This window comes from Malus sylvestris, chromosome 10 (assembly GCF_916048215.2).
Source record: "Malus sylvestris chromosome 10, drMalSylv7.2, whole genome shotgun sequence".
Taxonomy (NCBI): domain Eukaryota; kingdom Viridiplantae; phylum Streptophyta; class Magnoliopsida; order Rosales; family Rosaceae; genus Malus; species Malus sylvestris.
In genome coordinates, this window is record NC_062269.1 from 698726 (window position 1) to 725008 (window position 26283).

The 26283-nt window shown below is 38.0% G+C and overlaps 4 protein-coding genes across 5 annotated transcripts; 2 read left to right on the top strand and 2 right to left on the bottom strand.

Annotated features, from left to right (window-relative positions):
• Positions 1-3971: 3971 nt before the first annotated feature.
• Positions 3972-10208, top strand: LOC126587077 (uncharacterized). Its single transcript, XM_050252052.1, has 7 exons — positions 3972-4531; positions 6489-6541; positions 6941-7033; positions 7132-7355; positions 8133-8199; positions 9702-9812; positions 9937-10208. The coding sequence occupies exons 1-7, from the start codon at positions 4096-4098 to the stop codon at positions 9958-9960; spliced, it is 1008 nt and encodes a 335-aa protein (XP_050108009.1). The 5' UTR covers positions 3972-4095; the 3' UTR covers positions 9961-10208.
• Positions 10209-11550: 1342 nt separating this feature from the next.
• LOC126586742 (uncharacterized) lies at positions 11551-12827 on the top strand. The gene is made up of 2 exons (XM_050251681.1): positions 11551-11705; positions 12016-12827. Exons 1-2 carry the CDS (start codon positions 11652-11654, stop codon positions 12622-12624), a joined length of 663 nt encoding a protein of 220 aa, XP_050107638.1. The 5' UTR covers positions 11551-11651; the 3' UTR covers positions 12625-12827.
• Positions 12828-14716: 1889 nt separating this feature from the next.
• LOC126587991 (dolichyl-diphosphooligosaccharide--protein glycosyltransferase subunit DAD1-like) lies at positions 14717-16735 on the bottom strand. The gene is made up of 5 exons (XM_050253105.1): positions 16549-16735; positions 16399-16446; positions 15276-15363; positions 15136-15179; positions 14717-14941 (listed from the first exon to the last, which is right to left on the bottom strand). The coding sequence occupies exons 1-5, from the start codon at positions 16642-16644 to the stop codon at positions 14858-14860; spliced, it is 360 nt and encodes a 119-aa protein (XP_050109062.1). The 5' UTR covers positions 16645-16735; the 3' UTR covers positions 14717-14857.
• A 2128-nt stretch (positions 16736-18863) lies between these two features.
• Positions 18864-22615, bottom strand: LOC126585804 (loganic acid O-methyltransferase-like). 2 transcript variants are annotated; one of them, XM_050250334.1, is made up of 3 exons: positions 22405-22615; positions 19733-20386; positions 18864-19326 (listed from the first exon to the last, which is right to left on the bottom strand). In XM_050250334.1, the coding sequence occupies exons 1-3, from the start codon at positions 22498-22500 to the stop codon at positions 18943-18945; spliced, it is 1134 nt and encodes a 377-aa protein (XP_050106291.1). In that variant the 5' UTR covers positions 22501-22615; the 3' UTR covers positions 18864-18942. The 2 variants fall into 2 exon arrangements, with proteins under 2 accessions (XP_050106291.1, XP_050106292.1); XM_050250335.1 differs by having other exon boundaries at positions 19129-19262; positions 22405-22613.
• Positions 22616-26283: the final 3668 nt, after the last annotated feature.

Here is a 26283-nt window from a genome sequence, read left to right on the forward strand (position 1 = left end):
CTATAAGTCTGTCAATGAGGGGAATAGGAAATTTATCCTTCAGGCATCCTTTATTTAGGTCGATGTAGTCAACATGCATTCTCCACAAGACCTTTTGGAGCAGAAGACTTTCTTTGGTTGGATTTTTTTTAATAAGGACCACATTTGCTACCCATGTTGGGTAATTGACTTCGCAGACGAAGCCTATGCCTTTGAGTTTTTCAATTTCTGTCTTCATTGCTTCGTACTATTTAGCATCATAAGATCTTTGTTCTGTCTCACCGGCTTGGTCTTGGGGTTAATACTCATGCGATGACATATGATATCGGGAGAGATGTCTGGCATGTCCTCGTATGACCAGGTGAAGACCTCAGTGTTCTCTTGCAAAAAACAGATCAATGCCAACCGAATGGGTGGTGACAATGTGGTGCCAATCTTCACCATGAGATCTGGATAATCTTTTGAGATAGAAACCTTCTCAAACTCTTCAGCGGGGTGTGCTTGCTGGGTAAAAGAGTCATCTCGAGGATCTTCAGGTTGACTATTGCCACCTTGAAGATCCAAGTTGGTTTCGTTCGGGCTGGTCTTTATGACTCGATCATGTATAGAAAGGGTTTCCTTGGGTAAAAACAGGTGTTGTTGCTTGACCGAAGTGTTATAACATGACCGTGCACTAAGTTGGTCTCCTCTGATGTAACTATTGCCATAGGGGGTTGGAAATTTCATCAACAACATATGTGTGGATACTATGACCTTGAGATCATTGATGCATGTGCATCCAAAAATGACATTGTATACCGTTGGGCAATCAACCACAAGACGTTAGTGGTAATGGTAGTTGTGTAAGGGCATGTACCAATGGTGAAAGGTAAGTGTATGCTTCCTAAAGGTTACACGATATCACCGGAGAAGCTTATCAGAGAAGAAATCGAGCGATCGAGCAAGTGTTCAGCTACATTAAGTTCCCTGAAAGCTTCAGCAAACATGATATTGACCGAAGCCCTCGTGTCTACCAGGATTCATCGTATTTCAAAGTTGGCTATGTGAGCTTCCACGATCAGTGGGTCATTGTTAGGGTAGATGATACCTTTTTCTTCCTTAGGGTAGAAACATATTGGATCCCAATTAGACTTTTGACACTTGCCTCCCCTGATGTCTTCCACGTGAAACACTTGGTGACCAGGCCTTAAAGCTCGTTCGCTGTTTTTCATGGCTCTGTTGGAAGATTCAGATATGGGCGTGTCGCCGCTTATGGAATATATCACATTCACTTGGTGTTGGTTACAGTTATTCCTTGAAGGGTGAATGATGAATTGATTAATTTTTCCTTCTCGCGCCAAAGCTTCAATATGATCACGAAGGGTGATACACTTTTTGCTGTCATGGCCGTTATATTCGTGGTAGCAGCAAAACGTGCTTGTGTTCTTCGTGGGCTTGTATCCCTACTGCCTTGGCATTGGCTTCGGTATCAGGTGTGTTATGCTAGGGTAAATGACCATGCATGTGGCGTTCAAAGGTGTGTATGTCTCATACCTCGGGGTAGGGCCTATCCTGACACGTGCTTGGCCCACTGTGTTGACTGCCTAGGGACGGGCATTATCGTGGCGATACATTTGGTTATCGCGATAGTGTCCCTTACTCATTTTACTAAAATGAGACTGGTGAGAATGAAAATCTTTCCTTTTGCCCTGAGATTGATATGTCTGTTGACTTGGGCAAAATATTAAGTAAGGCATGGGGAGGCACTGCTGCCGTTTGGAAGGTTGAAGTCTTCTTATTTGGGTGGGTCTGGCTTCCACTCCCCACTTGCTGATAGGGGATGGTTGTTAGGGGTTTCTCTTGGTATGTCCTTGCCTCGGCGAAGGCCACCTCAGAGTAAGTCTTTCAAGTGTTGGCAGTGATCATGTACTTAAAGAAACAGTCACGTATGCCTGCCGTAAAGGCTTTGAGGGTAGTCTTGTCGTCTACCTCGGCATAACGAGAATACTCATGGCTGAAGCAGCCAGCATACATACGTAATGACTCGTTTGGCTTCTGGCGAATAGTGTACAAGTCATCCGCAAAATGCAAGCGATTGGTCAGGAAAATGTGTTGAGAAACAAATAATTTCCTCAATTCCTCAAATTAGTCTACCGTCTCATGTGGAAAACGGTAATACCAGTTTAGAGTTCTGCCAGAGAGGATAAAGGGGAAGAGAAGACATCGCTCTTCATCGGTGTGCGTTCGGTATGCCATGGTGGACTCAAAAAGGTTAAGGTGTTCAATTGGGTCCTCCTTTCCAGTATAGAGTTGCAAGCCAAGTTTCTACTTTGTCTTTGCTTGGAGGGGGTGTCAATGATCCTCTTTGTAAGAGGGACATGCCTAGATTGGTTCCAATCAGGTATCTCAGCTTGTCGTTCGACCTTCAACTTGTTTACTTCCATAAGGAGCTGTAGGACAAAAGGGTCCTGAGTGGAGTACCACTGGAGCTTTCTTTCGTAAATCTCCATCTCCTCTTGGAAGTAGGAAGGTTTGATCAAGAGCATGTGATTTTTCCCTGGACTCGCCGTACTGACTTCCAAGGTATGTTTGTCGGAACATCTCTGAGTCCCTTATACCTTCATGTTTATCTAGGACTTGTTGCCCCTTTCCCAAATTAGTAGCCAGCCTAGGACATGAGAGGGGACCGAGTCTTTCAGAGACCATTGGGTCATTGATCTTCGAGCTTACATGGATAAGATTGTTTTGACGTTGCTTTAGGAAGTCTCGACAGTCGTGAAAGACGGCTTTCGATCCTTCCACTCCTTCTGTAAGGAGGTGCCTTCCTCCACTCCTCCTGTTTCGAGTCGAAATAGCAGGGTTAAGAGAAGTCTCATGTTGGTCGCCATTTCGATGAGTAGCTCGCTCCTCAATAGGAATACCCATGTACAGGGCAAATGACCCTCCGTGTTGGGGGCACCCAGTTGATGGTTGACTTCCATAGGGGTGATGAACTCGTGTGTTTTAGTATATCTAGTCTCGTGGAGCATCTCAAAGACTTTCTCATATTGCTCTTGGAGGATCTCATTCTTCATCGCTATCTTGTTGTTCTGAGCCTCCAACTTATCGACTTTAGCCTGAAGAGCATACTTTTTTGTTCCTTCTTTTGTTTCTTCGCACCAGGTGCAAGATGGGTGTCATTTTGTGTGCTGTGGCTTTCTTCACTCCCCATGTTGGAAAGGGATGCCTGGTCAAAAGAGAGTGTACGAATGGTGGAAACCAGCTTAACAAAGCTGAAGAGAGTGAGAATAAGTGTCGTTTCCACAGACGGCGCCAAATGTTGATGCACAAAATCAGCGAGGACTTTGGTACAACAGAAAATGTTAAGTTTGTGACATTTGCTAGATTGCTCCGGTCACTAGTGTGGATATAAGTATGTAAATGGATAGAGATAGGGAAGCAAACACAAGATGTACGTGATTCACCTATATTGGCTACGTCCACGGAGTAGAGGAGTTCTCATTAATTGTGAAGGGTTTACATAGGTCCAAGCTCTCATTTAGTGAGTACAAGTGAATGATTTAGTACAAATGACATTAGAAAATATTGTGGGAGAATGATCTTCTTTTATAGAAGAGAGTTTCTAGCTTTGTTTTTACATTGACACGTGTCGTGTTGTGATTGGCTTCTGATGTTGACACGTGTTGCACTATGATTGGCTTCTGATGTCGATACGTGTCGCGCTGTGATTGGTCTCCTGGTTGGAGGAAAACTCTTCTGGGTCCTTAACGGTATAACGTTGACCGGTGCTTAGTAGTTTCGGAATTGATCAAATATGGTACAAACAAGCCCCATTATCTATGGTATTATACAAATCGTATGGTATTATATTAAAGGTAAACAAAAGAATACATGGCACTCCCAAATCAAATCTCAACCACTCAATTATATCATCATCTTCCAAATTTTCAGTTGACTTTTAAGTGCACAAAATGGAAGTCGTGCACACAGAACAGCCCCACACTCAATCCTCACTTTTAATCAAATTTTCCAGACCTTTCCAATTTCCATCCCTCAAAATAAATATTACCAATTATCTTCCATACATGGCAGTGGTGAGGCTCCCGCTCTTATCCTACACACAGTCCGCCACTTAAAATGCGCGCCCTCCTCACTCTTAGGCCACCACCAGCACCACCCTCTTCGTCGTCTCTTCTCCTCCCATGCCTCTCCGCGCTCTCTCCTCCTCCCTCCTCCTCCGACCTTTTCAGCTTCCGAACCAACAAGCGCTTCCACTTCCTCACCCCGTGCTCCTCTCTCAAGCAGTCCAAGAAGAAGTCCCTCCAGAAGACCCCTAATGCTCCTCCGCAGAGCCAGCGCTGGTTCTTCAACACCCCCAAGAGCGATGACGGCGGCGATATTGAAAAGACAGACGAGGATGAAGACGGTGGTTTCGACGGCGACAGTGCGCTTAAAGGCACCGTTTTGGCCGGTGTTTTCCTGGTTGGTATTGTAGGTGGGTTCGCTGGTGTTGGGTACGTCTACAAGGACCAGATCAACGCCTTCTTGAATCAGTTTTCCACTCTCATTGAAGGTAAACCCAACTTTTTTACTCATTTCGGGTTTTGTTTGAATTCTTCTTGGATTTTGTTCATGCATTGGTGTTAGAATTTGGTTTTGTTGTGTATCCATTCGGAGTTTTTTTTTTTCTTTTTAGAATTTTACTGGGTGCAATGATTGGGCTCGAATGAATAGGATTGCCATATATGCCAATTGGATATCATTTTTTCAGATCTTTTGTGATACCATTACGATTGTAGTTATTGACATGTGGAGATCGATTGGAATACGGAAACATCCAACAAATTCGAGGTATATGGATTGTTTTGTTAACTCAGTTTCTCAACCCTCATTAGATTTAGCTATGTAAAACTCTAGCCTTGTGAAGGAATTTGAATGGGTGAGGTGATTCTGATTAGAAACTAGGCAACTTATTAGGAAAATAAAACTAGGTGCGTGAGCTGTGAACCGCCTGAAGAGCTGGTAGCCATTCATTCACGTCTTCCCCCAACTCAGGCCACTTATGGGCGTGGAAATCTGTCAAGGCACCTAAGAGTTTAATCATTAGTCATTACCTTGCCACACAGTATTCATATGTTTTTCATCTGAATAAAATGAGGCAGTTGAGCAACTTACAACAAGCAGCATGAAGGAAAAAAATACATAACAAACAGAACATAAGCTATTACCAGCCTAACATTGCATTGCAGTGATACAGATCAAATACAAAACTGATCAGGAAGTTGCCACTGAAAATTAAAGCATGTTCTGTTGTTTCATTCTTTTCTTTGAACGTTCTGCAAGGAAGGATCTCCGTTCAAATAGCCTTCATTTTTATTCGAGTCAGATCATCCAGATATTGGTAAAACATCTAGCATTTTTCTTTAGCCAAATATAGTTCACATAAGCAGTTCAAGCTATCACTATCCATAGTTGATAGTTTCACCATTCAAGTTTACAATAGCCCTCCAAAGTTCATGAGAAAAACAGTGCTTTAGAAGTAGTTGTGTTGTGTTTGAGTAACAGTGTAACTGTGTAGAGTTCAATTATATAGTTATATATTTAAATGGGTTGTTTTCCTAGGTGCTCTCCCCTTTTAGGTACAATTGCATGTTTTAGTTTGATTTTAGGGAGCTCTTGCAATGGACTCTTCCCCTTTTGCGATACATTGAACCTAAGACCTACCCCTATGCAGGGGCAGATCCACGGTGGGTCAAAGTGGGTCAGTTGACCCCATGGACGCCAGAAAGTTGGCTGGGGTGAGCCTCAGATCTGAGCAGTGGGCATTTCGTGCACACCATCTGTTTGACGAAATGCCCCATGACCCTTTCCTCATGTCGCTACCAGCTACGGATCAGATATGACCGGTTGAAGAAAGAAGAAAAGATCGATGAACGATTAAGCGAGACTTTGCCTTAGAGACCAATGAAATGCGACCTAGAAGCTTTTGGTATGCCAGGTTGCATGCTGGAACCATAAACTCATGGGCGGATGAGGAGGAAATTCCTTACGCATGTTTTCGATGAGGACGAATACCCTACGGAGCTGATTAGATCCACAACCGAGATGGGGCCACCCTTGGAACTTAATGCAACATTTTCAGAATACGAAGAAGCACCATGGACAATTGTAGCTCGTAATATTATTTTTACCTTGAATTATGAATGAATGTACTATAATTTAACTTTTCATTGTTATTTCCATTTTAAAAAATAAAAAAATTGACATTTTTACCATCTTGACCCCATGAGGTCAAAATCCTGGATCCGCCGCTGCCCCTATGGGCTTTACAACAATCAACCCTTACCATGCAGGGGAAAAATGTGCTCTTTTTCCTGCTTTTATTTCTTGAAGTGCTAGTTCTTGTACCTTGCATGAGTGATCTTTTGATTAAAAAAAAAGGATATTTAGCATTACACGGGGCTTTCTGTTTCTTTCGTTTTGGTATAACTTTATGTTTGACTAAATCTCATGAAACTTTTGGTGAACAGGTTATGGTCCAGCTGGATATGCTTTGTTTGTAGCAGTTTATGCCGGACTGGAAGTATGCCTTTGATACCCATTTCTTAAATATATTGCTATCTGTATGGTTTTTAGCCTTTAATATGTTTTTATTCCCACTTATTTGTTCACTCTTGCACTATTTATGTACATTTACCTATGTAAGAGAAAGAAAACTAGGCAACTTTTGTCTTGAACAAGTAATTGTGTGCCCACCTTCAGGTTTTTAAATATATTTTACAAATTATATATGATTGGATAAACAATATGGTTCTTCATGGACTATATATTCTGAACGTGACTCCCTCATCTCTCTTTCATAACCACATTCAACCTTTGTAGATTTTTTTTTTCTTTCTGTAGTATCTGTTTTAGATTTATAAAATATAGAAAACCAAACCTTCATTTCAAGTACTAACATAATAAAAATTATGTTTCCTAGATCATTGCGATTCCAGCTATTCCATTGACCATGTCAGCTGGTCTTCTCTTTGGCACAGTTACTGGTTCTATTCTTGTCTCTATAAGTGGCACGGTGAGTGTTTCTTTTTCCCTTTTTCTAACTATACAAAGAACAAACCATCAATATTTGCTCTACAATTTTCTTTTCCTGATAGTATTTACCTTTTTCAGGTGGCTGCTAGCATTGCCTTTTTGATTGCTAGATATTTCGCTCGTGAGCGTATTCTGAAAATGGTTGAGGGAAACAAAAAGTTTCTTGCCATTGATAAGGCTATTGGAGAAAATGGATTTAGAGTTGTCACTCTCCTTCGCTTGAGCCCTTTGCTTCCTTTTTCGTTGGGGAACTATTTGTATGGATTGACATCTGTAAAGTTTGTACCATACGTGTTAGGAAGGTTTGCTGCCCTGCTCCTTTTTGACTTAGTTAAAGTTCTTGGATCTCAAGTTGGGTTTTTGATATGCAAATGTTCTTATTGGCTGCTCTTGAGAGTTAGGGCTGTTAATTAGACAGGTTGAGCTGGAATTGGGACCTTTTTGATCCCAGCTCAATTCCTAAGGCTCTTAGGACGATATTGGACCAAATATTTAACCCAAGCTTAAACTGTCCTATATGATGGGTTACAGGTTGATTTTAGGCCAGACCAAAGTGGTTTTGGCAATTTAAACAAGATTCGGTATCTTTCTGGGTCCAACTTGTTATCACTTAGGTTGTCGAAATGAGTTAATAACCAACTTAAACAAGATTTTCCTCCACTTTTTGTCCTGTTTGGATTGAATAGTCGTGACAGATGACATGTTTTAAGCAATGGAACTGAAAGTTTTAGTAAAAAGGAAATTAATTGTTTCCTTGCTGCTTTGAATTGCGGTCCAGTGATTCTCATAAACATATTGCTCAATTTTAATTATGTAGAGGTTATTAAGTGTACAATTAGGGTGTCGTATAGAAAATATATGGTTGAAATATCAAATAAAATTCTTTGATATGAGCATTTTTGCATTGGCCCATTGGACAAAAGTATTAAAACAAAGTTGAGAGAATAGGGTGGTCAGGACTCAGGACACGTCTAGTAATTTAACTTATGAATTAGATCTCGTCTCATGAACTGATGTAAATGTCAAGTTTGTACATTTTTTACTCTCTGGTTCTAAGTCAATTTGTAATTGACTTGCAGTTGGTTGGGGATGCTTCCAGGAACATGGGCTTACGTGAGTGCTGGTGCATTTGGGCGAGCTATAATTGTGAGTCTCTGTTTTTCCTTTTCTCTTGTGGAGATTCTATGTTTCTCTCTGTGAAGGGGATGTGATGGTGTTAAGTGAACGGGTATGACATGTATGTTTATATTTACCATACTGCAAAAGCAAAAAAATTCAAATTTATATTGACATTGACGTTGATCAGATGAAGATAAAACCTAAGAAAAAATATATTGTTAGTCACTGTGCTTATCCTTCCAGGATAAGAATATAGAACAATGAGTATAAAATGGCGGTTATAGAACAAGAAACTGACTTATTGCACATCATCTGTTTGTGATAAAGGGAACCCAGTGGGATAATGTTAACATTTTTGCATCTGCTGAGGTATATTTGTGTCTGTAATTTCTATGAAGTAGGGGTCTTCTTTCTCAGTTTAACATGTTGTGATAAGTTAATATAAAGTAGAATACTGAGGAATATAGTATGGATTTATTCTTTCCGTAAAATGACTTAAACCATCATCAATAATAAGTTTGAGTGAAGATGAGCTAGGTAACACAAAATACAGCTTTTACATTAGTAAGTGGCTGGTTATTTTTTATTGGATCATCGGATTTGTATCAAACTCTTCTTCTTTGTCTTCTAGTTTTGATACTACGAGTCATAAAAGATTGATCTAGTGAAAAACTTTCACACCCTAGGTCGTTCTTACTTTTTTTATGATAGAATAGATAGTTACCAGACCTAAGTCAGGTATCAACCTTGTCAATTGTGTGGTTAATATGGTTTCAAGTCTGGGAAATGGAAAGGTGCCATAGCATCCAGATGCATTGGTGCTTGTCATGCTGGCATCTGCAACACTGAGCTCTACATATATGAATTAATGCACATGGTTTCATGCAGTTATTAGCTTGGGTATCCTATCAGATTGGTTAACACTTGTTTGCAATCCCTGTGGCGGGGGAATTTGTTAAAGTGAATAGTCAGAAATTTCAGAACCGTCAAATTGGTGTAGAATAGAGACAGTTTGTGGATTGTTATCTATCTTTTCAGGGGTCCATTTGGTAGCTGTTGTCATTTTCAAGGAAATATTTTGATTGATTATATCTTAATTTAGCTTCAGATATAGTGCAAAACTGTACTCTGTTAGGGAAGAGTATAGTGTTATTGCTTTCAGACTGGAATATTTGGAAAACATGAGAAGTTTATGAGAATTATATTCTATGAACAGGTAAAAAGCGGCTGGTCGTAATGAAGCCAATATTACTTACCAAGGATATAGTGCAGAACTTCATTTTGTTACGTCTTCCAGATTATGTAGTTGCATACTGTTGCTGGATAAACTTATTACTGACCAAGGATCAGAATTTGGCTTTACCAAACACTGCTCGATTTGTTTATCAGACATTTTTATTATGAATTAGAAAACATGTGTTTCTGTCTACTGGTTGTTTAGTTAAGGAATTTAGTTGGGTTCCATGTAGTTAGCCGAGTTTCATTTTGAATCATTGGATAATGTTCTTTTTATCCTGGTGGTGTTTCAGCAAGAAGAATCTGAGGTTGGTTTGCCAGGAGGAAATGGTCAGCTCTTGACACTAGGGCTTGGACTGTTAGCCACAGCATTGGCTGCTGCTTATGTAACACGACTGGCAAAGGTAAGTTCCGGCTTTGACAAGCATTTTCGTTTATAGGGTTTGCCAAATCTCATTGTTCCTTTTGAAAACCAGACGGCTAAGAAGGCGATCGTAACACCATGTTGAATTCTGGTTTTTGATGCAGGATGCTGTAAAAGATATCGATTAGGTGACAAGTCTGTCTGCCCATGAAGCCTACACAATGTATTTGAAACTGGAAAAAAGATTAGAAAAAGATGATAGCTACTTCACTGCCCGTGTAATTATCCAACTTTTGGCAAAGTGAATAGGAAGTGTATCATTAATTCCTGGGTTCCTAGCTGTATCTTTAGCCCCATCGATTTCTTTTCTCTGTCTTGCATCGTCGTATGAGACCGATCTTAAATTTTAGAAATGTGGTTCAAATGTTTCCTTCTAGCCGGAGTATGTGTTTTTCAAGTGCAAAAAGAAACCCAGTGAGCACACCTCAACACAAAATTTATGTTGGTATATAGACATTTGTTGGTTTGATGTCAGTTCTTTGTCAAAGTTGGCGGTGCCCAAAGTCAAAGAGCGTGCTCATGTTCGTTCATATTGCAGTTTTTATTTATAAAACTTCTCCGATGCTATTTCGTGAAGTTTACCGTGCAATCCGTTGTGCACTGTGTTGTCTCAACGAGTAAGAAACTGCACTACCAAACCCAAATTACAGCACCTGACAAGAAATTTATACTTTTGGTATGGTTTTAGTTACCGGTTATATATTTTATTACAACACCAGTAAATAAAATTACAATGGAACATAGATTACCGTCTGATTGAATAAAACTCCACATTCCGTTCCAAATTTGATCTTTCGTTTCATATTATGCTCTCTCTCTAATCGAACGTAGTCGGCCACCATCCACGAGTCTTATGCTTGGTATAGTGACGTGTAGGTTTTACAATTGATTACACGAATCTGTTAATCTGACATGAAACGATATGAAAATAATAGGTTTGGGGTCAATTTGTTGACGAATCGGGTTGTTTTGGGTCACTCGTCAAGATAAGAGGTTCAACATGATCTGTTAAGATAATAGATACAAAACAAAAACAACATAAACGTGACAAACACGACTATTGTTTGCTAGGTCTAGTGACGTGTGCAAAATTTGTCGATGTAATCATCACACGATGTTACCAATCTGCTCATACTATAACACGTATGTAATGAGCAAGTCCTACGTTAATCTACTTATACTATAACATGTATGCCTATTTTTAAGTCCTACGTTACTAAATAATTGTCTAGAAACAATTATGTAGAAACAGTCGTTGTACAATTGTTAGTATAGATTAGTCATAAAAGAGGGTTGACAATTTCGATTAAGAGAACACTGAGTGGCAAATATTGAATAAAATTTGGTAAGAACCATAACGGAATAGATTAATCGATACCGTATGCAGGTTGCCATGCATGCAAGTTATGGTTGAGTTGAGTGTGATTGGTCACCACATGTCCTGCAGAGGCCATGTTTGGCTGCGACAAGTGTCAAGTGTCTCCTACCCCCCCACGTTCAATGTCTGAGAAACAAGCAACAACTTCATCTGCTTGCTTTTCAACCCGTTAGTCACATGATCAAATTCCTCAGAGTCCGCCACGACTTCACCTAATGCATGCATTTCAGATGCTTTATGGTGCCACTTGTCACTGAGGGATGGAAAATTGTCAAAACTCACCACCCTTTGGGAAAAAGGAATCAAATAATTAAATCAGTTGCCCTATCTATTAATATGCCTCCATAAACTCTTTGGCTCCAGATCATTCACAATCTCTCCTTCGAACCAATTTGAAGTTGAACCCTTTGAGACTCTATCACCAGCAATCGTTAACTTACGATGGAATGGTCTCCTCAAGCTGCCTTGAAAGCTTACTTAGATACTCTTCAGCTGGTAATTTTCTAATACTTGACTTTGTTTTTGTGTTTTCTTGTTAGGATTTCATGTGTATTGTTATTATGTGATACATTATATATATATATAGATTGTGATGTAAAATTCATATAGTATAATAGCCTGACAACATAACATGTCATATATATATATATATATATATATATATATATATATATATATATATATATATATGACTACCCACATCGACAACACTACTCGTTTTCAGTTCTTTTAAGTTCTTTGTTTTGTTAACTGAGTAATTCACATTCAATTGCTTATTCCATCCAGTTATTTTCTCTTAATGCAGTGTAAGTTTCACAATGATCAAGACTTGGTGCAAGGAAACACATGTAGTAGTGGTATTATAGAACCAAAATGCATGGAATTTATATCAGCTTTAGCAGCTGGAAAGCGAGCAAAGTTAATGTTGCAAATCACATCTGAAGGTGTAACACCGCTGACGGTTTCACTTGCGGTGGCTGCAAAGCAAAGTGGAGGCCGACTGATCGTGTGCATTAATAACGACGACGACGATCATACGGAGAAGATTGGCAAAACCCTACTTTTGGAAAACGGTCTCGACGACGTCGTTGAATATGTTTATGATACTGATCCTTGTAGAATGGTGAAGCATTTCAAGAATGTTGAATTTGCGGCTGTGGACTGCAAGTTTAAAGATTACTTGAAACTTTTGAAGGTTATGAATCTCAACCCAAATGGGAGTATAGTGGTGATAAACAATATTGGTGTAACTGTTAATGGAGGTCCAATTCTCGATCGAGTTTTCAAGGAAAAGAAAGGATTTAAATATGTGACCTTACCTTTAGGAGAAGGAATGGAGTTCATAAGATTCAGATCCAAGGGCAAGTGCAAATCCCAGAGATATAAGAGATTTCATGTAACGTTTGAAAATTAAAATCTTTTATGTATTCCTTTTCTTTGTCCTTTAAGTTAGGCCAAGAGGGATGGTCTAAAAGTTGTCGAATCTCTTAATTTAGGCCTCGTTTGGTGTCTGGAATTGGATTGAATAGTTAATCCAGCTTCTAGTTGATATTATATTCAGTGTCTGTAGAATGAAGGATTGGAGATGAGTTACAGATCAAGCTCATTTTGGTATCCGTATACAATTGTTATTACTAATAGTATACTCTGATGCACCGTAAGTAGGTATGCAGGTTGGATAACTGAAATTGGAAAGAAAAGCTTGTTGCTGATATTTTTTTATATTGGATCTAGAATAACTTATTTCTGATCGGATATATTCATATGAAAATCACCCCTACGCGTAACTTGTTATCATTGAAAGGTTGGCTCTGAAGGAAATGCTTAATTAAAAGATTAATTTTTCAATATCAAACCAATAGTGATATATCTATACTACAGTGTGTGTGTGTGTATATATATATGTATGTATGTATGTATATATGTATATATCAAAGTGGGAGACGATTCGCAAGTTGGCTCCACAAAACCATTCATCTGCCAGAGAATATGTGGTTTAGGCGTCCATTAATTTGAATTACTGTTTCCCAAACTTACGCGATTGAAGGCTTGTTTAGAAGATTGATCAAGGATTTCTGCCAAGCCAAGAAGGAAGCGGTTATTTTGTGCTGGATGATGTGTGGCATATCGAACTTCGGAACAGAAATAACGAAATCGCTCCCGGATAGAGAGTATAAGGAATTCAGATATGTTCATATGGCTAGGGCACCGTCAAGTATTCGTACGTTGCAGAAACTGCAAGTAATGACGTGCATTGCATCAGAAGGCAACTTTGTTAAGACTTTTAGGGAACTTGACCCAACTTACTAGAATTGGCATTACAAATATCAAAGGAGGAGATGAGATGGACCCATGTCTCTCAATCCAAAAGATGAAGCTCCCTCACTACTTGTTCTTAATGGCAAGTGGCGAAGAGGAATTTCTTAAACTAATTTGCTATGTTCAACTCCACATCTTCTGACGGTTATTTTGGTCGGAAAATTGAAAAGGTTACCGCCTTGGTTTTCTTCACTCCAAAACCTCACGAATATATATCTGCATTGGTCTCGATTTGAAGAAGATTTACCTCATTGAAGGGATGCCCAACCTAAGAAGGCTTACCCTTATTAATGCATACGTCGGGAAAGAGTAGTGCTTTCGCATATGCTCTATAAAGCTTACTCATCTGCAGTTTTTTACTGAATCTATTAATTGTTGAGAAGGGGTTATGGCCAACCTGCATTACATGCACCTTGATAGCTGCATGGAACTGAAGGCGTTGCCAAAGGGTCTTGAATGTCTTACTAAACTAGAAACTCTGTGACTGGATTTCGTGTCGATGCAACTTATAAAGTCCATACGAGGAGGTGTGGATCGCCCGAAGGTACAACACATCCCTGAGATCACCCCTTCTTACCAAACATTCTGAATATTTCACGAAAGCTTGTCCTCGTTCAGTTCCCGGAAGGTCCAAATATATATATGTTCATGTGGTCGTTTAAACTACTCCAGTAGACAAATTGTTTCAAGTTCATAAATCTAATAAGACATCGATTTGATGTCCATGCATCAAATACTGAATCCTTAATTGTATTTGCCACACAGGATCTACGATCTGGGGGTGTATTTCTGAAGAATAATTGGGGCTGGATGGGGGCAAAGTTCCTGCCAATGGCAAAGATGTTCAGTCGACTCCCTACCCATTTGTGAGGGTCTGGACCCCTATGAGTGAGCAGAAAAGGGAAGAAAGAGGCCATGTGCGTGTTTGTGATAATGTTGAAGATTGAATTTGTAAATTTGGGAGGCTCATGAACATGTGTTGTATTTAATCCCGAGACTGCGGTCAAAACTAGCTTTGGATATGAAGATGAAGTGGATTCCAAATTCCTGTTTTACATATTTTGATAGTTCATGATGAATCTGATGTCTTATAAAAACTTCCACCATGATGACGGACAAGGGAAATTGCCTGCAATGATGAATCTGATTCTGTTTACTACCTTATTTTGTTTTCTGCAATTCTAAAACACACCAAAACTTATAATATCATATAAAAGAAAATCTTGCCGATAAGAGTTTTCACATCAAATTCATAAACCTCGTTTATGATCATAATCTTATCACGATTTTGAAGGAAACAGTATCCAAGACGACAAAAATATGCTAATTTATCCAAGGAAATTCATGATCACCAAATGCAGCACCACATTGCAGAGAACAAAATCAGCAAAAGCCCGTTCAGGTGCTAAATCCTGCAGATTTACACGCATTGATCAGGATGATGGGATGTGATGAGAAAGGTGTGGCAAGACAATGCTACCGACTTATTATCCTCAATCTATGATGAAGAACTGACAGTAGAGAATGAAAAACTGGTCTAGAGTGTGCAAAAATGTTGCAACTAACAATTTGCGAATCGGACAGAAGGACAAGAAAGACACAGTACCTTAAATTCTTTGTTTTCTTTGTTCACTTGAATACGGAGACAAACTGCAAATAAATAAATAAATCAGGTTGAGAGTTAATCTCCTCACGTCTAATATGTATTTACACCTGAAAAAGAAATAAACTACGTAATCCCCTTACCAGCAAGGACTGCTGTCCCTACGCAAGAAAGTACTCCAGAAAGAAAAGAGTTGAATGGGAATGATCCAACAAGAGCCATGTAGACTACCTGTTCAAAACAAAATAGATAACCAAATGAAGATTAAAGGACAGTTATAGCACTGCAACGCAGGCGTTCACTTCAACCATTCAGGCTCTGTTTTGGTAGTGTTTCAAGCATCAAGGTATCATCAGAAAATAGGTATTGGGCAGAGAATATGTTAAAGTGATAGATGCAAAGATGGACATGGTGAATCTAACATTGACAAAATGTGGTTGCTAAACAGCCCGGACCTGTAATTCTAGAAAGAGGGTGGTGGCAATGATCCACGACATGTATCCAAACAAGAAACTCTTGTACATCTTAACAGATGAAGCATGGACACCACAAGGTGGTCATGTTGGTGTCAGACATGTAGAGAAAACCACAGAAACCTCAAACATATGTTCGTCTAAGCTAACATCTTACTTAACACCAAGAAAATAACATGTTACTTGTACTCGAATCATGCTTGCAGAGTCCAGACAGTAATTTGCAGAGTCCAGAGTCCAAACATGTTACTTGTACTCGAATCATGCTTGCAAAATTACGACTACCATAACAGAAATGATTACACAAAGTAATACTTTGCACAGCAAACACGCGCACACGCGTTTAAAATCATGTATATGCCAGGCACATATTCTAAAACCTTTTAGATGCATCCCGTCAAAGAGTCGATGTTGGGTAGTAACCCCATGTCATGTCATGTGAACATATTAGTTTCACATAGATACCAACAGCTTGACGCGAAATGACTAAACCATATTTTGGTCCCTGGTGTAAGTCATTTTTTGTCATTTGATAAATATAGCTTGTATTACTAATCTTTTCTCTTTTCAGTTCAAATAGAAACACACAACCACCAAACTGAGAAGGGACATTTTGTTTGAAAAGAGAAATGCTTGTCAACCGAAAGTTGGAACTTAACTAGTTTCAGATCAATACAAACAAAACTCAATTTCCTGAAGATTGCATCGAAATGGGGGCATCGCGATCTCTGCAAGATGATAACTTTCCGAATATTCTAGGCACCCAAAACTAAAATTGAGATGATGGAATTACCTGGATGAGGGCAGTGGATACGGCGAACCCAATATAGAGATCAATGATCTGGAAATCCAACACACAAAACAAAAAGGAAAAATTGGGTTAAGCTTTTCTCTGCTTTCAGTTTGTGAATTCTTAGCGATAGAGGGAGAGAGAGAAGGAGACCTTGAGAGTGGTGGGAGTGGCGGAGTAAGCAGAGCGGAGAGAATCGAAAAGGGCAAGCGCGTCCTGGGCCGTTGACGACGACGATGCTTTCACCATTTTTCTCTCTCTTCTTCTTCTTCTTCTTCAGTCTTCCTCTCTGTCTCTCTCTGCTTTCAGGCTTCCAGTGTTTTACTAGATCCAACGCACGAACTGGCCTCTCGACCTAAATGGTATGGGGACAATATCGTCATTTTACGTAATTGTGTAATGATTTGGGTAATTTTGTTGAAATTCTAGTTGGGCCAAGATAGGCTTCCTTTATGTTTAAATCCAACCCAATTCAAGTTTGAATCTCTTTTGTTTTATTTTCGGACGGATTGAAAGGTCAACTAAATTTTTATAACTTGGGTTCGAATTGGGTTTCATTCAACTTCAATCGGATTCGAGTTTGATTGGGTTCATTTTTACTTGGTTGGAATTGGAAAAGCTGTGTGAAGAAAAAAAAGAGCCTAATCGCTTAGATCCCCATGGCAATGGCAGCGCCAAGAGCAGCCGTGGTGACAGCAAGCCTTATAATATAGTCGAATCTTCCATTCTCCCTAATAACTATAGATATTGGAACCTAGACCACAATGGTTTCCATATTTTAGTGCACGATTCTAAGTGTTGAAGGAAAATTTAGAGAATAAGGACGATGAGAGACGGAGAGAGAAGGCGAGAGAGGGGGGAGCTCATGGTTTGTAATTACTTGTTTTTCCTTGTGGTCTTGTGTATTTGTTTTAGGTTGAAGTGCCGATTTAGTCCTTGAATTATCACCTTAGTGAAAATTAGGTCCCTGAATTATTTTTTCGGTAAAATAAGTCCCTAAATTCATTAGAAATTGCTAATTTCATCCATACTATTATATTTAAAGCTATTTTATCCAATTTTTTGTCAAATTAAGTCACTTGACACACTTTAGAGTGTAATATCATCATTTTCTCGTCTGTAAGTGCCTAACATTTCATATAGGTTGCAAATTTAATGTCTAATTTACCCTCAAAAGTTAACTTACACTATTTCTTTATGAAAAACTACCAACTTCTCCTCCAAAGTTAACTCCATACACTATTTCTTTATGAAAAACTACCAATCTACATTCCAATGTGTATCATATACAAGTAACGTGACTTAAATTGATGAAAAATTGAATATAGTAGCTTCGAATATAACATTAGGGATGTAATTGGCAGATTTTTATAATTCAGGGACTAATTTTTCTGAAAAAATAGTTTAGGGACCTAATTTTCACTAAGGTGATAATTCAGGGACTAAATTGGCAGTTCACCCTTTGTTTTATATTAATTACATGGACTTTACTTGTTCTAACCAAGTAATACAAGTCATAAGGGGAATTGATTCTCAAATCCACTTAGAATCCTATTTCTGGATTTACACAATCACACTCCAAAATAATATTAACTACAACATTTCCTCTTAAGTGTGTAAAGCTTAAGAAGTAGTTGCATCAGGTGTTCTCAGATGATTGTTAAAGTTTTCAAACTACATAAGCAGTTATACACGCGAATCTAAATTAAGGTTGCATTAAGGAAACATAAACTCACAAAATCCTGACAATAGTAAAAGTCAAAGCGGGACAAAACCTAAGTCTTAGTGAAAAAGGTGAGAAGTGCAAAGTCGATGCTTGAAGAAAACAAGCGGTGATTAACGCTCACACTAGGGTATGACCAAAATATGATAGGTGCATCGTTAAAACCTTGTCAATTTAACAAAACAAAATGGTACAAATGCTCCTAAACTAAGGGGAAAGAAGTACATTAAGGTCAACTAGGTATCTACCAGATACTCCCCCTAAGTTCGACAAAACTCCTTAATTAGATTGCAAGCAGCATAATTCGAACAATTTACACATTTCAATTCCTCAGACAAGCTTCAAAAAACTGGACTTCGATAATTAGTTGGTGAAGAGATCTGCGAGGTTGTCATGGGAATGAATTCGCTTGATTTCGATATTATGATGCTCTTGTTGCTACTGAGAGAAAAGAATATCGGTACAATATGCTTGGTATGGTCTCCCTTAATGCATTCTTTCGGAATTTAGTCTTTACATTATCTTCAAATATCCTTGTTGGGACGTCAACTACAGACGACATTCCACAAGTGCTTCGAATATGCTCAAGGAGAATATCTCAACATGGTTCGAATATGTAGCAACTAAAGTCTGCTTAGTAAACCTCCTAGATATTGCGGTTCTACCAACGGTAAAGACATAACCTTTTTTCTTTTGATTTTTTTTGCTGCTTTTCCACACACAAATGAAGAATGACATGACAGTAGGAAGCAAAAACTCGTCTATAATATTGAAATTTGTCACACGTACATATTAGTAAATCAGACATAAACACAAAGAAGAAACTATCGTCTCAAAATAAATAGCAACACAGCACAATGTTCAAGTAAATTTGCCTTGAGTTTAAGCACAAGAAGATAGACCATTGCCTTCCCTGCCACTACAACGGATTGTTGCTCTGCAACTCTTTTACCATACAAGTCAAAGAGCTCGTCCAAGATTTCGTCTCCAAATTGCTGCTTGATGAGTCCCTCCATTGTAGCTCTCAATTGAGATGCAAGTAGTTGAGGAATATTATAGACAATGTCATGCGCGGCAAAATGATGCAAATTTTTCCATCTCTCCACGCTAAAGCGTCCATTTCGTTCTATAGCAGCTTCTAGTTCTTTGGATGACATGAAATAATTAGGTAGATTAAATGAATCTACTTTCTCTTCATCAACAATTCCCTCCATGAATAAATTCAAAAAAAAAAAACAGAACCATAAATATCTAACGATAACACAATAGGTAAGCCATAACTTATATATAAGTATCGAACTCAACCTAAATATTATACGTAATCACCCACACATGATCTAGACCTGAGACTTTAACTCCCTAGTAGCTAGACTACCCATGGATAAGAATACTACTAGACATTCAACAATCTTGTATTAAAGTAACATTGTACCAGAGCGTGATAATCAATTAAAGTCTCTTCTTTTAGTTCTAACTTTTTAATTTACAAAGATTAGATTTCATTTTTGGAGAAACAAAGATTACATTATTTAGATGACTACACATAAGGAAGATGATGAACTATAAATGGTAGTGTAATACAACACTAAGATCAGTCTACAATTAATCTCTTACCTTCCTAGCCATCTCCATGAGGCATGATCCCAAAATTTGAAAAAGCATATTCGGCAGAGATTGAGAATGAGGGGTATCGTCCTGGCGGCCTGGAATGATAACTACCATGAGTCCTCCATTCACAATCTCTTGTGCCCTCGCATTCAGGAAGCACTCCATGTCCTCAACATTTTGGGCTTCATAAGCCCTTAACACTTCATCAGTGGCATCTGAGTAAAAGATTCGACCTTTATTCCACGCAGGACTGTTTTTATTCACTACCTCTTTTGGGACTCGAGAAATCCATGGAATGGAAAAGGAAGAGTGAAAAAGGTGGATGGAACTATTAGGAAATAGCCGACCATGGAAGGAACCTGGCACACCAGCGGCATAGTATTGCCGGTTGTGTGGGAGGGAGTTGAAGAGCAAGTTAAAATCGTTAGAGGCATGATCATTAAAGAAAACCTGAAATTCGGGTATTTGGGAATTCAACCCTAGGGATTTGCATTTCAACTGCAGAGCTTCAATTATGTTTTCCACTGAAAAAAATGTATTGGGGCCAACAGAGCAACCCAAATCTGCAATTCTAAAGGTCTTGGAAGATATCAAGGTTTCCAGTTCAAGCTCTGCAATTGCCTTGTTTACAAATTGTTTGGAAGCATCCGCACCTCCTCTCTGCACAAGGATTAACGTTAGTGTTACAATTATTTGAACCTGAAGGGAATCCAAAAACCTTTTTCTTTATGGTGTGGTTTCAAGGAGATATGTTTGTATAAAATAATATTGGTTTGAATGATTGCTTATACATAAAGAGCCAAGCAATGTTCAGTTTATTATGCATTACTAAATAACGTTCACAGATTACATATATGTTTATAACAGTGAATAGCTAATTACAACCAACCAATTAAATTGTTTCTTAATTACTCAATTCGTTTTGGCAATGTACATATTTTATGCATACAAGGAGCAGAGGCGGCGCTGAGGGGGAGTGAAATGTGCAATCGCACAGGGCCCCCAAATTTGGAGGGCCTCAAAAAATTTTGGTATCTTATATTTATATGTAATAATGTTATATATTAAAAAAATGCTTTTATTAGCACTTTAAAATCTTATAGTGCACTTTTATAAGTATAAATTTTTTTCTTTCTAAATATAAAAATTTGAAATGCACAATGAGATATTAGGAGTGTTAATAACAACACCTTAAAAAATGATTTTCTTTTCAGTTTTATTAATTATATAATAATGCTATATATTCAAGTGAAACTCTAAAGTTAGAGTTTTTGAAGTTTTTTCTTTCTTTATTTGGTTGCTTAAGATTGAACTGTTTTTTATTATTTAGTGAAGATTATGTTTATAACTCTTTTTACTTATTTAATGACACTTGTAAACTTACAATGAGTGAGTCCTAAAGGTTGTTTTGATTTAAGTTATTATTTTCTAGTACCAATATATTGTCATACTTAAAAAAATATATATCTTAAAAAGGGGCCCTTTTATAAATTTCGCACAGGGCCCTCGAAATCTCAGAGATGGCCCTGACAAGGAGATCAAAGAATAAAGGCTTTTTAGCTAAAATGGTCACTGGAATTATCATAGCTCTTCACGTTGGTCCCTAGATTTGAAATCAATAGAAATGGTCTCTAAGTTTATCCCCTATCAATCATTTTGATCATTCCTAAAAACCTTTGTTAAATAAGAACCAAAATGCTAAAAATACCAAAAGGATTAATGGTGGACAAATTCAGGAACCACTTCTATCGATTTCACATCTCATCGATCAAAGCAATGAGTTATGCCAATCTCAAGATCATTTTGTCTAAAAAGCCAAGAATTAATTATTTCCGATTTTAGTCTGCAGACCACTTTATATTATATATATGTGTGTGTGTGTGTGTGTGTGTGTGTGTGTGTGTGTATAATACACACATTTACAATTTATGTTTGAAGGTACAAGATAAATAAGCACGTTTGCCATGGATTGACTAAGGTTTGGCTACTTTGATATATACATGCCTATAAGACTAAGCCTTTAACAATTGCATTTTACTTTTCTTTGGTCTAATTAACAAGTAAAAGGGAAAGTTTTTCGGTGTACTCCAAACACGCCACAAGACGTTATTGTTTTTCTCAAATTAAAATGTATGTATTTTTTATTAATGAATAAACCTTAGAAATTAAGATATATCAATCATGTCATCCACTATTTTTTATTAATGAATATATCTTAAAAATTAGACATATTAATTATGCCATTCACTCTTATTATAAGACGAAGAATAATAGTACACTATACACCATGTACGCTATTTGTTTTTCCGGTTTCCATAATGAGGCGGTAAAAACAAGGCAAGCAGCTACCACCCGACAACCCCAAAATAGAAAGGAAAAAAAAAAAGGTAAGCACTAGAAGAACAATGTTCAGAACTTCAGAGAAAGGATCATCAAACCAGAGCACCCACTAGAAGCAAACCCTAGCGGAGGACTGATGAGAAAAACTTATATATATATATATATATATATTATTTCTATGTAATGTATGTCAATATGTGTAGTTTCAAACTGCAGATGAAGTAACTATTTCTGTCCCCTAAAATTAGAAGATTAATTAATTTTGACAAAGTCTAGCCAAATGCAGTTAAAGTCTAGCCAAATGCAGTTAAAAGAGATTCATAGGGAATTGAAGAAACCTGGTAAACGGAGTTGTTAGCATAGCCGGTTGGTCCATATCCACCTTTCATTGGATAAGCTTCAGAGACTTTGCTGCTTTCCTCTGTTGCTGCCATCTCTCTCTCTCTCTCTGAATCTTGTCAAGTTGTATATGTGCGTTTAGTGAAATGAAAATCAGTTTCTTGTTTTTGATTATGTGCCTGGTATTTTATTTGCATCCCCAACCCAAGTGGCAACTGCATGCGTACAATGTGTCGTCGAGAGCTCTGCATGCACAGTAGTATGTGTCATATGATAAACACAAAAAAGCAAAACGTAATTACATGGTAGTGGACAACTCATCTATTCAAGACGAGTAATAGACCTTGTATGTACGGGGCTGCTAAAATTATGTGCCTGTAGGAATTTTTTATGTATATACTTATTTATTTGGAGGCCAATATATAGTGCACGAAGGTTATAGATAAAGAAGAGAAATTAATTCTAATGGAAACAAATGCTACTAGCTAATAGGAAACAAATCCTACTATAATAGGAAACAAATCCTACTAATAGAACACAAATCCTACTAATAGGAAACAAATCCTACTGATTGGAAACAAATCCGATTAATAGAAAATAAATCCTAATTACAATAAAATTAAATTCTAACATGAAATAAATCCCAAGAAATAAATCTAACAGGAAGAATATCAAACATATCAAAGGTAATTCCAATAGGATATGCATTTTGATGTGGTTTCGACTCCAACCAATTTTCCTCTCCCATAATTACTAATTGTTTAACCCACTAATACTACTTCTCCATAAGTTGATGAATAGATGTCCGCGATGCCCAATGATTGGCATCCTAAACGGACTCAATGACTGGAGTCCTAATGGAGTATGTGGTCCGTCACCCCATAGGGTCCGTCCGGAATGCACACGCGCTGGTTCTCCACATTATGTTCAACCATTCTCCACTTACGTCCCATTGGGTCCCAATCTGATCTCAACTGTCGATCCCAACTGTTATCCTATTGGGAATTGTAGCATTCAGACCTATGTTGTGCATGGTCTGACTGCTATGAGCCATACTTCACTGTAGCATCCCTCCCTCACCACGTCATACCTCTAACCCCAATTGCTCTGACATTTTAGACAGTTGGCGGACCTACAAATGGGCAACTCGATTCCTTACTCATAACATTGTGCTTATCTTCTCTCCCAACTATAGTAACTTGATCCTCGAAGTATCTACGTAGGAACCACTCTAACTGGCAAAGCTATTGAGAAGCAAGGAGGTGCGGAAACCACTCGTCCCCCATTATACAAACCTAATCGTGAGTTGCCAAGTTGGAGACAGACTCTAGACACAAAAAGGCCAAACATACTGCCATTAGCCCAGCTTCCACGCAGTAGCCAACAGAGCAGCAAGCCACTGCCCCTCAGCAACGCGCCGTCACCCTCTCCATGAGCCTTCGCCTTCCACGCCGTCGTGAATTGATGATTAGTGATTATTAATTTATTGATTATAGATTGATTGAATTATTGATTATTGAATAATTTCTAGGATGATTGAATATTGATTAATTAAATGGTTGTTTAATTAGTTATTAGTCATATAGTAGACTCTAGGACTATGACTCTAAGACCTTCTTTTTGTTATATTATACAGTTACGTAATTGAATGATTCTAAGAAACAATGCTTAAATTTTCATTCGAATATTCCAGGTAGTCTTCCTTCTAATATTTTGGGTAGTTCTTCTTCAAATATTATCTTGATAATGAATGACATTAAATTTGCTGCCATTTTCTAATGTTGTATATCTACGTGGCAATTTTACCATTTCATTTGAAGATCCTCTTACCTTGCATTTTAATAGAACATCAACAAAAATCTTTAGTTTGACAAAAAGAAAAAAAAATCTTTTTTTGGGCTAAAATGACTAACATGTTCACCATATGAGTTTAATTTTTAATTTTTTTTTACCACAAGGCCATCATCCAAGTACCGTATGACCACAGGAGTGATTAATCCAATTTAGTCTTATAAAATAAAGTGAAATAAATTAAAATACTATTTATCATAAAATTAAACTAAACTAATAACATAAAAATAAAAAAAAGGAACAAGTACGAAACTGGGAGAAGTCAAGGTCTAAAATATCGATGATATCAGAAATATCGGTAGTCCAAAAACACGGAAATTTCGATAGAAATATCGGGATATTATCATTATCGATAAAAATTTAATAAAAACCACGGAAATTGTAAGAAAAACTTGGAAAATTTTATTGAAACTTTGCAGGATGTTTATTTAGTCAATTATCTATTAGTTTATCACAAAAAAATGGAAGGAAATGCATTGCATGATGGATTTAATTGATTTAAGTTGATTATATAGCGAGCTGACAAATATTGTGAGTATAGAAAATATGTAGTAATTAATGAAAGAAGTTTAAACACACCATAATCATTTATATATAATGAATTAGGGGTAAATTACATAGTAGCCTCTCAGGTTTGAGGTCTATTACAATCTCATACAACATCTTTAAAATATTTCACTTTCATACCTCACGTACCATTGTATTTCAAAATAATACATCCATTACATTTTATATCCATTGATCTGTTAAGTGCTGTCGTGGCTGCCACATTATAACACATGGCTACCAAATGTGTGCCACGTGGCAAAAAAATAATTAAATTAAAAAAAAAACCCGAATCTTCTAAATTAAAAAAAAAAACCCAGATCCCCTTAAACCACCCCCCCTCGTGCGAAACCCGATATCCCCCTGCCGCCGAAGTCCAGATCTCACCAACCCCTCCTCCTCTGCACCCATCTCCACCTCCTCCGCGCACCCATCTTCCCCTCTTCCCCCCCCCCCCCCGTTCCCCCAACCCGAGCCCAACCTGCAACCAGCGCACCTACCCTCTGCACCCACCCTCGCACGCATCCTCTTCCCTCCTCTACACAGCCCACTCCTTAAATCCACACTCATTGGGGAAGACGGGATCTGGGTTGCAGGGAAAGGGGGATGAGTTTTTTCTTTTCTTTTCTTTTCTGGGTTGCAGGTAATGGGTGCGGAGGAGGAGGTGAAGGATGGGTGCACGATGGGTTTGGGGAACAAGGGAGGGAAGAAAGGGGTGGGTTGCAAGGAAGGAGGGGTCGGGGAAGATGAAGATAGGTTGTTTTTTTTATTTTTTATTTATTTATAAATTTAGAAGATTTAGGTTTTTTTAAATTTTTTTTGTCAAGTGACACACATTTGGCAGTCACGTGGCATAAATGTGGCAACCACGTCAACACTTAACGGATCAATGGATGGAAAATGTAACGGATGTATTATTTTGAAATAAAATAGTATGTGAAGTATGAAAGTGAAATGTTTTAAAGATGTTGTATGGGGTTGTAATAGACATCAAACTTGAGGGGCTACTATGTAATTTATCCATGAATTAGTTATCAGCAATAGTTTAGGGGTTAAACTTAGGGTGCATTTGTTTCACCGGATTATCTCGGACTAGATTAAGTCCAGAAACTAAATTGGATTGGCTTGACATAGACTAACTAGTATAAGAATAATTGAACGTTTGGTACATTGTCTGACTAAATCATAGACTAAATTATTTTTGGGATCTAAATATTTTTTTGTCATTTCTTTATTTCTCTCCCCCCCCCCTCTTTCTTATCCTTTCCAGATGCTTCTTGTTCCTTTCTTTCTTTTTTTTTGTCAAAGCTTCTTCGTTCCTTTCTACTCATTCCTTTTCTTTTTCCTTTTCTCTCCCCCTCTTTCTTATCCTTTCCAAATGCTTCTTGTTCCTTTCTTTATTTTTTTGTCAAAGCTTCTCCGTTCGTATCTACTCATTCCTATTCTTTTTCCTTTCCTTTTCAAATTCAGGAACTGGGTAC